The sequence below is a fragment of the Pteropus vampyrus genome, unplaced genomic scaffold (assembly GCF_000151845.1).
Source record: "Pteropus vampyrus isolate Shadow unplaced genomic scaffold, Pvam_2.0 Scaffold76, whole genome shotgun sequence".
Taxonomy (NCBI): Eukaryota; Metazoa; Chordata; class Mammalia; order Chiroptera; family Pteropodidae; genus Pteropus; species Pteropus vampyrus.
The window spans coordinates 5,903,141-5,916,656 of record NW_011888857.1 but is presented as its reverse complement, the minus strand read 5'-3'; the positions used below and the strand labels follow the sequence as shown (position 1 = coordinate 5,916,656).

General features: G+C 32.7%; 1 protein-coding gene across 4 annotated transcripts in view; it reads left to right on the top strand.

The window, feature by feature from the left end:
* The window catches only part of LUZP2 (leucine zipper protein 2), a 415,565-nt gene that overhangs the window by 309,704 nt on the left and 92,345 nt on the right, over nt 1-13,516 (top strand). For all 4 annotated transcript variants that reach the window (XM_011362583.2, XM_023532082.1, XM_023532081.1 and 1 more), the window contains one exon: nt 2,797-2,859. In XM_011362583.2, coding sequence (XP_011360885.1) covers nt 2,797-2,859 — 63 coding nt within the window. The remainder of the gene's footprint in view (nt 1-2,796; nt 2,860-13,516) is intronic.

Genomic DNA, 13,516 nt, shown 5'->3' with positions numbered 1-13,516 from the left:
TCTCCTTCTTTCCTTGTCTCTTTCTTTCTTTTCTCATTGCATTTCTTTATGTTGTTGTTGTTTGTTGTTGTTGTTGTCATTCTCTCTTATCAGCTTCCTGATTCAATAAATCACAAAATGCAGGTGGCTCGCAATGAGGATGTCTGTGAAAAACTGTTTCTAATATTAGAATCTTGCAGTGGTGTGTAATTTACAACACTTTCAATTTTATACTCTAATTCATGGGTCCCCAACTTCCAGGTACTGGTCCGTGGCCTCTTAGGAACTGGGCCGCAGAGCATGAGATGAGTGGTAGGCTATCAAGCGAAGCTTCCTCTATATTTCCAGCTGCTCCCCACTAGCATCATCACCTCAGCTCCACCTTAGGCATAGATTCTCACAGAAGCACCGGTCGCTGGTGCCAAAAAGGTTAGGAACCACTGTGTGCTTCCAATATTGGATAATGGTTTAGGAATTATAGTACCATACCATACTATAACACAGTCTCCCACTTTGCAAACTCTACTACCTTGCATGGTTAGAAATGTTCTGAATATAATCGGAAACTAAATCACAATACACTCACTGTTCATTCAGTGGAAGACTCATTAATATTCAGTGTGTGCTTGGAAAATATAAGATTTCAAAAATAAAAACAGACTTCATTTATTAAAGAGGTCTTCATATTAATAGAGTTTAATTGATATAATAGTACCATGCAGATATTGTATTTATTATGTGTTATGGCTAGCTATTTTCAAAATTGAATTTTATTGAGATATAATTTGCATGTAGTTCACTTCATTTAAGTATACAATTTGATGAGTTTGATCAGTTCAGGATACAGAACATTTCCATAGCCCCCAAGTTCCCTCTTGCTATTTTATAATCTCCACCACCAACCCTCAGCCCATGTCAATTACTAACCTGATTTCTGTACCTATCCTTGTTTTATTTTCCCCTAGAATATCATATAAATGGTATTAAACAAAATATAGCTCCTAGTGACTGGATTATTTCCCATAGTATAATTTGAAATCCATCTACACTCTTACATGTTTCAGTACTTTATACGTTTTCAAAGATTGCTCAACTATATTCTAATATTTGATTTCTTTTTTTTTTTCATTTTATATATTACATTTTATTGAATTTATTGTGGTGACATTGGTTAAGAAAATTATATAGGTTTCAAGTGTTCAATTCAATAATGTCATATGTATATTTCATTGTGTGTTCACCACTCAAAGTCAAATCTCCTTCTGTCACCGTATATTAGAGCCCCCTCTATCCTTATCTACCCCATCCTTGCCCTCTGGTAAATGCTAAATTGTTGTCTGTGTCTATGAGTTTTTATCTTTTCATTTGTTCCTTTCAGTTTTATATCCCACATACAAGTGAAATCATATGGTTTTTCTGTCTGATTTATTTCATTTAATATGATAATCTCAAGATTGATGTCGCAAATGACAATATTTCATCTTTTCTTATGACTTAGTAATAGTCCATTGTGTATATGTACCACATCTTCTTTATCCAATCATCTATTGAAGGGCACTTCTGTTATATCCATGTCTTGGCCACCATGAATAGTGGCTACAGTGAGCATCAAGGTACATAAATCTCTACAGAAAAACGTTTTCAAATTTTGGGGGTAGATACCCAGAGGAGGGATTGCTGGAACATATGGTAATTCTATTCTGAATTTTTTGAGGAACCTCCATACTGTTTTCCATAGTGGCTATGGCAATTTACATTCCCACCAGCAATGTATGAGGGTTCCCTTTTCCCCACAACCTGTCCAACACTTTTATTGTTTGTCTTATTGATGATTTATCATAATTTGTTTACCATTCACCAGTTAATAGATGTGTGTTGTTTCCAGCGTTCACTATTATAAAGATACTGTAAATATTTATGTACACATTATAATTTCTTTTGAGTAAGTACCTAGAAAGAATTCTTGAATAATAATACAATATATGTATATTTAATTTGATAAGAAACTGCCAAACTGTTTCCCAAAGTGACTGTACTATTTTACATTCTCACTCAACTGCTTTTTCAATTATCATTATTTTCACCTAACTATGATATTTATTTGTGTTGTATTTCTGCTACTGAGGAATCAGAACTAGTCATCTCAGATGTAGAAAGACAAATGACTGGGGTTCTTAAGTTAGAATATTTGAAATTGGGTCTGCTTTGGAAAAATGAATTACCATCATCATCTGGGATTTACTAGAACATATTTCATTATGGTAGCCAAACAGATCTGCTGAGAGAGATTTCTTTCTTATAAGCTCTTTTACGTTTGTAACAGTTCGCTTAAAAAGTCAACTTTTCTAAAGTGCTAACACCCTACACCTCAGCCTCTTAGCACTCTAAATGCCTTTTTCATTTCCTGTCATATTTGTTTGCTGCCTTCTCCTTGGACATATGTCAAATTCAAATTTGGTTGTCAATTTAAACTTAACCATATTTAATCTACTTTAATAAATAATTGAAATAAGCAGTGAAAACTGAGGCATACAATTGCAGGGATATATTTAAAATCTGAAATTGGCCATCCCTGGGTGACTGAAATTCTTTGGGGGGCTTCCTTTTGAAAAGGCTTTGGTTTTCTCTTCGTGCCTAGAATAGCTGGATGTCCAACTCCCAAAGTGGACATTAAGCCTTTCTGTTTCAGTTCCAAACTAATCAGAATCTTTTGCTTGGCCGCAAAAATTAATTTTTGTGCAGTTTGAAAAATTTTAATCTTCAAGTTTGAAAATATAAATGAAATTAAGGCACTAATTCATGTTTCTGCTCTTTCAGTCAAAAAAAATCCAAGCCCAGTTGAAAGAGCTTCGGTATGGGAAAAAGGATTTGTTATTTAAGGTGAGTATCTTTCTCCCTTTCCCCTCCAACTTGCTAGCCCAATAAATAAACTATCTAAAATATGATTTAGCTTAAATTTACTAATTTTCATTAATATTGAAGTTGCATTTGACTGCATTTAAAATGTTTTAATTTTCTTACCTACTTAATAGAGATAAATGCAGTTATGGTTTCCTGGATACTTTCTTAATCAAAGGCAGGCATTGTTACAAAGTATTTAAAGTCCCTTTGTAACCTTTAATTACTTTAATTCAGTGTTGAAGGATATTGTTTTTTGGAATATTTACATTAAGGAGAACACATATTGAACAAGTTTCCGGAGATGAGGTCCACTGGCAACCTACATTTTTAACTTCTAGATATCCTTCATAAATCTCTTTATTACAGAGAGTCGTCATATTTATTGTTGATTGCTTTTGGCTATTGATACTTTTCTTTACAAGACTATCACGTCAGGACCTATGCAAAGTTAGACATCTACCACAAACTATGGATGTGATAGACTGAATAATGCCCCCTACCAAGGACAGTCACTTGATAATTTCAGGAACCTAATAATGTTATATTTCTTTTTTTTACGACAAAGGAGACTTTGCAGACTGATTAAGAATCTTGAAATGGGAAAATTATCCCAAATTAGCCAGGTGGGTCCTAAATATAATTGCACAAGTCTTTATAAGAGTGAAACCAGAAGGCCTAAATAAGAAGAAAATGATGTCACCACAGAAACTGGGTGAAAACAGACAATGTAAAGCCCTGCCAACACTTTGATTTTAATCCTATAAAATTCATTTTAGACTTCTGACTTCAGGACTGTAAGGGAATAAATTTGTGTTGTTTTAAGCCACTTAATTCATGTTAGCTTGTTATAGCAGCAAGAGAAAGTTAATACAAATACTTTCTCCCTGGAGCGTGGGAAATAAGAGGCAGATACCTTTAATAGTTGTGCTTGTGGTACATCTGTATTGCTAAATGTAGGAAATGTAGGTGAGTGATAGCATATTAGGCTCTTGTTAGTAGGAATGATAATTTTTTTCAATAAATAATAAGTGCAGATTACTTTGTGCATAATATTGCTTTTTCAAAATGTTTTCACTACAATGATCAGCCCCATCTGCAAATGTCTGTTTAAAGAGAGGTAATTCCCCATTTTATTTAATGGTTTGAAAAATCCCTCAATTTTTCTAATAGAAGCAATGAAAAAAGACTCATCTCTCTTCTTTGGCATCTTCACTTTGGGCTTAGAGTCATGAGAAAGTGTTTCTATTGTGTCAACCAATATTTATTAAATGCTCATTCCATGTGGGAGCATCTTACCATTTGTTCTTCCATAAATATGCTTCTTGCCTTTCCTTTGACCTCATTTACAAGACATTCCCCAGAACACCAGGAAAACTGTTAATTAATTCTCATTAATGCTTACTGATTCCTACTTCTTAGTACTCTGCTCATTGTATGTAATAAATAAATAAGATAAAAGTATGAAACAGAAGATATTTGCCTAACTTTAATTTTTCATACTGAGACTCTTCAGCTCAGGATATTTAACTGTTACACTGAGTTTGGCCTTAGCTTTTTGCAGTCATGAACAATAAATAATTGAAACTGGGGGTAAGGGGGTGGGGAGTGTATGTGTGTGTTTTCATTTGCAAAGAAATTTCTAGTTCTCTATGAATTAATTTAACTTAATATCAGAAATGTAATAAAGAAATCAAGTTTCCAAGACCTGATAAATTTTAGGTATTAGGATGACAGATTTATGTAAAGATAGAATATTACGTGAGGCTTTTAAAGTCTTTTGAATTTCATTTCTCAAATTGAACAGTTATAGAAAGAAAAGTTGGGAGAAGAAAACGAGGAGATCAAATAATTTTCACTGATTTTTTTAATTTATAATATGCCAGTTATTGAATATAAATTAGTAATTTATCATCTTTCAAAATGACCAAAATTAGGATTTGTTGGAAATCTTTATGACTTGAAAATGAGACATTATCGGTAAGCCTTGTTATTCCATGCCATTTGGAGAAGAGAACTTACATATGAAATCAGGTGAACTGTGTATGAGTAGACCTCGACGTTGCATAAATAAGGATGCCTTCAGTTTATACTCTCCACACAAAGTTGTTTAGCAGCAAGATTTTTAATAACTAAAATAACAAGAGGTCTAGAAGCATGACAATTTTACAGCTTATTCAGGAGCTAAACAGTATCTACAACGACCCAGGGTTTTTCGTTTGTTTGTTTGGCTTTCCTACTTTCCATGTCACAATCCTCGACTTACTTTCTTTAAGCTTTGATTCCTCATTGCATTATGATAGTGGCTAAAGATCTATATGTTGTCTTCGTTCAATTGTGTGCAAAGTCAGAGAACAAAAAGTCGGGGGGTGGGGAGACTTGTCCTCAGTGTCATAATTTTTATAAAGGAGAAAAATTTTTTTAAGAAGTCTTCCCAAACTTGGTCGTATATCTATGCAAAAGTGAGACCTTGGTGTTTTCAGCTTCTATTGCGAAAGATTGCTTCTTTTAGATATAAAGTAAAAAGGAAGGGGATTACTGATGGGGAGACAACCAATAGTTTCTGCTATAATATAATCATTCACACATCTTGATGGCAGTAAATTCTTCTGATTTGCTTACTAGTATATAGTGTACATTTAGGTCTTGTATAAGCATATGTTAAATGAATCATGCAAATGAATAAATGAATGAATACACAACACATACATGTATATGTATGTACATACATACATTTGTACCTATATACATACATAAATAGACATGTCAGGGCAATAGATAGTAGAAAGTGATGTATGTAGCCCTAAAGAGTCTGTGACCACAGAAATTCCTCCATGCACCTTTGAAAATGAGCCAACAAAATATCTTTGGTAATATTTTGCCGACCCCTGAGATGAGTAGTAAAAAATTCCATTTCCAGTAGTTTCCTTGAGAATCTCTTCACTTTTAAATAGATTTGATGGATTTTAGTAAAGATAGACTTTGATGGAGCAATGCTTGCTGCTGAAGCACTTAAATTTCATCCTAAAAATAATGGTGTGTGCTGATAATTGCAAGATATGTTGATAAATTCAATGTCCTTATTAATATTCGAGACTGGCTTTTGATTTGGGAAGGCTGCCGGCAGCAGTAAACATGTTTTACTAAAGAAAGAAATGAGGCCCTGCTGACTGTTAGTTGCCCAGGACTTGAGTTACTTTCTATCCTCCTTGATTGCACTTGAAGCTGATATTCTCTGGATCACCTACTCTCCATTGTGCTACTCTTGTTTGATTTACACATACACTTTTTTTTTTCCAGAAGTATTATTTTCTCATTGTAGGCAAATTTCAGAAAGTGTCAAAAAGTACAGAGCGAAAAGAAAACATTTTAAATTCCATCATTAGGAAGAAATACACAATATTTTGAAATATTTCTATCTAGCTCTTTTTGTTGAGGTATAATCCTCATTGTGATTAATATATATAACTATATATTCTATATAATATAGTCTGATTTTTTACATAATTTTAGAACATAAAGATATCTTTTAATTATTTCTTCATAAAAATTTAAATGAATAATTTTCTGGCATGTGCATGCCAAAAGTGACTTAATTTTTCCTTATAAACATATGTAAATTCATATGTATATGTGGTATTATCTGTCATTTTAGTTTATACTGTGATGAAAAGTCCTGTCTTATTTTTAACTTGAGGTATAGATTTTTCTTGAACATGTATCTAACTAAAGTAATTCACTAAAATTATTAGAAAATGTTAAACATTAATTAAAGATACCTAGTGCACACTACCTTTTGGGGGGTCAGATATTTTATAACTTTATCGAGGAATAATTGACATACAACTATATATATTTAAAATGTACAACATGATGATACAATGTACATATACATTGTATAATGATTACCAAGATCAAGATAATTAACATTATCCATCACCACACAAAGTTAACATTTTTGTGTGTATCTGTGCTAAGAATAATTTAGGTGTACTCTCAGCAACTTTGAATTGTACACTACCCTATTAGCTATAGTCACCCTGCTGTACATTTAATCCTTAGAACTTCTGATAAATGCAGATTTGTATGCTTTGACATCCATTACCCCTTCACGCCTCCTCCCTGATCCTGGCAACCACCATTCTATCATGTTTCTATGAAATAGGGTTTTTGGGGGGATTTGTGGGGAGGACAAGTATTATTTGTTTTGTATGTGTGTTTTAAGATTCATCATATTCCACATACAAGTGATACCATACAGTATTTGTCTTTGGCTTATTTCACTTATTCTAATGACCTCCAGGTCCAAACATATTGTCACAAATAACAGGATTTCCTTTTTTATCGCTAAATAATATTCCATTGAGTATATACACTACATTTTTATTCATTCATCCACAAAAAGACATTTAGGTTGATTTCATATCATGGCTACTGTGAATTATGCTACATTGAACAGGACTATGTTGATATCTCATTGAGATACTGATTTCAAATCCCTCAGATATATATACAGAAGTGAGATTGCTGGGTAATATAATAGTTCTATTTTTAACTCTTTGAGGAACTGACATACAGTTTTCCATAATAATTGTACCAATTTACATTCACATCAACGGCGTATAAGGATTCCCTTTTCTCCACATCCTTGCCAAAATATGTTATCTCTTATCTTTTTGATAATTGCCATTCTAAAAAGTCTGAGGTTATATCTGATGGTGGTTTTGATTTTCATTTCCCTAATGATTAATGATGTTGAGCACCTTTTCATATTCCTGTTGGCCATTTGTATATCTTGTTTGAAAAACTTCTGTCCAAGTTCTTTGCCAATTTTTGAATTGGATTATTTACTTTTCTGCTATTGAATTGTATGAGTTCTTCATATATATTGGATATTAACACCTTATCAGATATATCATTTGCAAATATTTTCTTCCATTTTATAGGTTGCTATTTCAATTTATTGATCTTTTTTTTTTCCGTTTGGGTACAGTAGTTCTTTCGTTTGATATATTTCTGATGACTTATTTTTACTTTTGTTTTTTCGTGCCTTTGGTTTCTTATCCAAGAAATTATTGTCAAGAATTATGTCAAGATTTTTTTCCCTATGTTTTATTCTAGGAGTTTTATGGTTTCAGACTTACATTTAAGTCTTTAATCCACTTTGAGGTAATTTTTATGAGTGGTGAAAGATAGGGATCCAGTTTCGTTCTTTCACATGTGTCTTTCCAATTCTTCCCAGCACCATTTATCGAAGAGACTGTTCTTTTCACATTGTGTGTTCTTAGTGTCCTTGTCAAAAATAAGTTACTCATTATAGCACATGTTGAATATTCCATCTTGCTTTGTCCTATTATGCTTAAGAACTCTTTGTCAGTGCCCTGACCATAAGTTTCAGATGGATAAACTTATTTTTGTTCCCAATATCGATCCTTTTCCTCCACATTTCAACCTTCTGAGAGAGTCAATTTGGGTGCTTCGATTTGTTTCATAAAAAGAAATATGACATATTAGGTCTCTGCTGAAGGATACTCATTCTGTGATTATTTCTGTTATTTATTGAATAAAATCAATTTAATAATACCATGTGTCATTCAGTGTTTTAAAAAATGATGACTATATTAAATTACTGCTTATAAGGAGTTTATTAGTCTAGTGATAAAATAATTCCTTATGTATATTATTAATTATAAATATTACATATTAGCATTGTATACAAGTTAGTACATTATTTCATTTGATCCTCATTAAAATCTCTATGAGATAGAGAGGAGAAGTTGTAGGATTCACTTCACAATGAGGGAACCTAGACCTTGAGAAATTTGACACCTACTCAAGGCCACCAAAATATTTATTTACAAACCAAATATATTAACAGATTGAAACCATCACTATTCCATTCTATTCTATCTATTCTATTCTATTCTATTCTATTCTATTCTATTCTATTCTATTCTATTCTATTAATTTATTTTAAGTTGAATTGATTTGTGGGAGTATTATGGATCAAGTCTCTTTCTATAACATATATATTTATACCATTGTATTGAGATTCTGACAATAATTCTGGCATATTTGGTGATAGACAAGATATACCCATTTCTTCTGGAACTTAGACATCAAAATGGCATTTAGTCTCATTAGTATTTTCTCTAAAAAGCAGATGTGTCCAACTTGGTATCTCCACTCTTGTCTGATCCTGAACACAGGAACATTGCCACATGAATTTCAATGTATGAATACCAACAAGTGTCATATTATTTTCATATTATGATTATTTGATTCTTCTATAAGAGAATTTTGTGAAGCAGTTGCCCCTTAATTTTTAAACTCTTGTGCAATTTAAGATAATTTTTGTACATCTGTTTCTCATCAACTCATATTTACCTCATCTACATATTAAACCATTTTCTAATGAACTAAGCATTTTCAATGCCATTCATGTATCATGTGTCAGTTTAAATCCAGTTAAAAGAGCTTTGGCCCTAAAAATGTAAGTATCTTGCAGAATTGGTTAGAGGGGTTAGTGATTTTACTTTCTTAAATGATTTAACAAACTAAGGTTTTCAAAACACATTCAGTTTTGCCTCAAAATGATTTGATAAATCAGTCAGAGCAGGTAATTTTGTCACCTCATTGTGAATCATAAAAACAGAAGCTAGAGAAGTTAGAAGACTTCATAGAACTTGTCTGAAATCAATCATAAAACTAGTAACTGGAGAGTTTAATTCTAATTTGTCATTTAACCACTATATCACATTTTCCTCAGTTAAATTTCTATTTTGTATCTTCAAGTTACTTAGAGATTACACTTTTAAGAAATGTTTTCTTATACACTCAAAGATATAAAGGGCAGACATGCATAGCTGGAAATATAACTTGATAACTTAAAAATAAAATATCTGTTGGTAACTAAATTCAATGCATTTTCTTAAAAGCAAGCATTTTCAGTTCAGAATAAGATACCTTCAGTTTAGAATTGGCAATTGCTTGGGACAGAGATTTCTTTTCTGACTCCTTATATTCTTGTGATACATTCCACTATTTTAAAACTATAGGATAAGGGTATGTTCTGTGGTAGGAAACAGGAGAAAAATGAATTGACTTTGTCCAATCCAACCTAACTTTTTAGCCTTGTTGCTTCTGTGATTAAAACACAAAAGCCAGCTAGCCTCACTTATTTTTTCATTTTTTACCAGATAATGAAGTAGATATGCAGGTTTTAAAAGAGCACATATGTTTCTTATCAGAAATCATGACAAATTTAAATTTAATAGAATATTAATTTTTATTCAAAAAATTGGGAATATCCTAAATACTGAAAATCACTAAAAGTATAGAACTTTTTAAAAAACCAAGCGCAGAGTTTAAAATAATGTTTTTAAAATTGTACCATATTAACTACATTTTACAACTCGTTCAGGATCTGAAAAAAAATTATGTTGTGACCTATCAAATAGGAAGACAAAACATTTTAAACGGTTTATGTCAGGTATTGCAAATGCATTTTAAAAATTGAATACCTTTGTGTATCCCCATCCCACCCCTGTGCTTATTACATACCTGGCTAATGGGTCAGGGTGTTTTTCACACTGAGCTTGGATTTAGCTTTGATATCATTCTCATGCCAGGATTTGAAACAACTCCTACAAATTAGTGACAGTTGGTACTCAAGATAAACCTATTTGCCATCCCTGAATGAGCTCTAAATATTTTGCCTGTGGCCAGTCTTCAGTCTCTGGTGAACTGCTCTTGCAAGATTTGCTCACCTTGTCTTAAATTGTTATATATTTACAATGACATTGTAAAGAAGTGGTCTATAAACTAAGTAATGTTAAAAAAAAAAAATAAGGCACAAGTGGGAATCTTTGCAGAAAATCAGAATGAAGGCAATTAACTTTAGATCAGCCCTAGAATATTTCTCCTTGGCCCTGAAAGGGTGGTGGTGGGGGGGGGAACCTTGAATTGCTGATTTTCCTTACCTATTCTTGTCTAATTCATCATGTAACGTGTGTGTCTTGGCTTAGCAAGATGTCCTCCCACTGAGAGGGATCCCGAACCTTTCTTAGGTTCAGCTGACTTTGTACATTTCCTTGGAGCATATATAGAGCAGTGGTGCCACCGTGAGACCTTTGAGAAAAATCACTCTCTTAGTAGAACTTGTCTGAGATATTGAGTTCCAATTCAGTTCTAAGCACAAGAGCCACCAACTTGATGTACTGGTTTCTTTAGATCCAAAAAGCTTCTATTTTCAGTACATTACATATACATATATATACATATTATTTTTCAATGTGAGATGTCTTCTGTTTCTTTCAATCACATGACAAGTTCAACACATATTTCTGATCAGAACTTGTCTTAGGTTCTAAAACTATCGATTAGAAATAATGGCCAGTTGTAGAGTCAAATCTGAGTACCCTAAAGTGCTTAGGAACATAAAATATACTCAAGTAGCTTTCATCTCTAATTAAAATGTAGAATTTTAGTAGTATCCCTATTCTAAATATATATATATTTTTATTTTGAACGTAAAATACAAATAAATAACTGAAGAAAACACAATAATTTCACTCATTATACAATTTTTAAAAATGCTTTGTTTTCCATATTCTTAGTATTAATGGTGATGCCAACTGTAATTTCAGAAAACAAGAGCAAGTTATTGTTTTCCTTTGAATACTTTTTTCTTGTCAGCACATTTAAATATTCCCCTTTGTCATGGCAGGAGACATTTCATAAGCACCTTTATGAATTTACTTGCTTTATTTTACTTTATTTCACTGCTGTCACTCTGTTACTAGTATGTTTGTTAACCTATGCATGATAAAAAGAAGCCAATTACTTCTGAAAGTAATTGCATACAAAGCTGCTGCAACAGACATAATTCAGAAGAATTTTAAAAAGGAGAGTTCTCAATAAATTTCATAGTTCATAAAAAGACATGTACAGCTTGTGAAGGCAAGAGCAGAATCTCTAAGTGGTACACCCCGGGCGACTTTCACTATGACAACACCACCACTTCAATTGTCCCTGATACATCTCTTAAAGAAAGATTTTGGGTATCTCAGTCTGTACTGTTACCATTTGCATTAAACTAACCCCATTCAAGAAACAAGTCCAACAAATATTTTCAACAACACAGAACCTTCACATTAGAAAGGTCTTGTAACATCTTTGCTTCCAGTCTCTTGAATGATAATTGGTTAATCTCCCTGAGATTACAGATGTTCAGTGATTAAGGTTCACAACATTTCAAAATAGGTTTCATCCCTTCTTACAAAATTCTGACTGTTGGAGAATCCCCTTCTCGCTCTCAATAATAGCAGTTTTTTGTTTGTTTGTTCGTTTGTTTTTGTTTTGTTTTAATGCCTATTGATTTCCATAGAAATGCCAGGCTCATCTCTAAATTAATGTTCATTTTCCCACCATCTTCTTGTTCTGGTTCCTTCTTTATTCTTTGCTTCTATTTGCTCTTTCTATTCTCTATATCCACTCTTCTAAGACGCCTTCAGAAGTGAAATTTGAGTGCATGTTTTTAGTCCTAGGAACATTATGGTGTTAGCAAAGAGTGGAACTCGATTTATTGCTAATAGTGAAATAAACTGGGAAGGTAAGGTGGGGCAAGGTAGATGATGAAAATCATTTCAGTGCTCTGAATTCATGTTTCTTAGGCAGAAGTCAAATTTTTCAGTTTTTTCCCCCTCCAATTGCATAATCTCTTCTTTTATCAAAGTCACAACTAGCATATCCTCCCATCCTGCCTCAACCCCTGCAATGCTGCCTCCAGAGATAAAAATGTAAAACTTCCCTGAGGCTGGAATTATCCATATGGGATATGTTAAGTGAGATGTGCAAACTCTATGAACATATTTTAGATAAAATCGTTCTGCTTAATCAGTGCTTCCTACAACGAGTCAGGTGAACCACAGAGCACAATTAAGAAACACCTACAATGGGGCCTGGAAGTGGTACAAGAGAAGGAAAATAAAAACACAGCTAAGGAAGACTATTTTAGAATTTTGATTATGAAAGTTCTTACTTATATCAAGCTTAAACATTATCTACTGACTATTTTGACCATTTCTTCCTTAGAAAATGTCCCCTGAGGTGATGAAAAGGATATATGGTTACCTTCAAAGGATCAGGTTCTTTATTAGCTCTTTCACATACCTGGAAACTGAGCAAAAGGAGTCATTTAGCCTTGTTGGGTATCAATTCCTGTGTCCGAAAACTATGTATAAGATTAATATACACACTTCAAAATTATTTAACAGGATCAAATGAGATTATATATGCAAATGAATTTTGCAAAATGTTTTATATACATTTCATTTTCAATAAATTGATTTTGTTTTGGGATTTATTTCCCCCTAGAGAGAAATTTATTTATCAAAACAATATGGGACATTTTTAGAGTCTAAGCAATTGTTTTTTTAATTCTCATTCAAGAAATGTATCACATCTCAACACAGGCCTTCCTACTTTGCAGTCTCTGAGACATGTAAAACTGAATTCCAGGCCATTTTTTCTCCTTTAAGATACAGAGCAGCCTTGGAAGCCAAGGAAAGAGAAGTTCATCCCCTTCATTTTAGGCAAACACATTAGTATTATTTATTTATAAATGAATGAAAAAAAA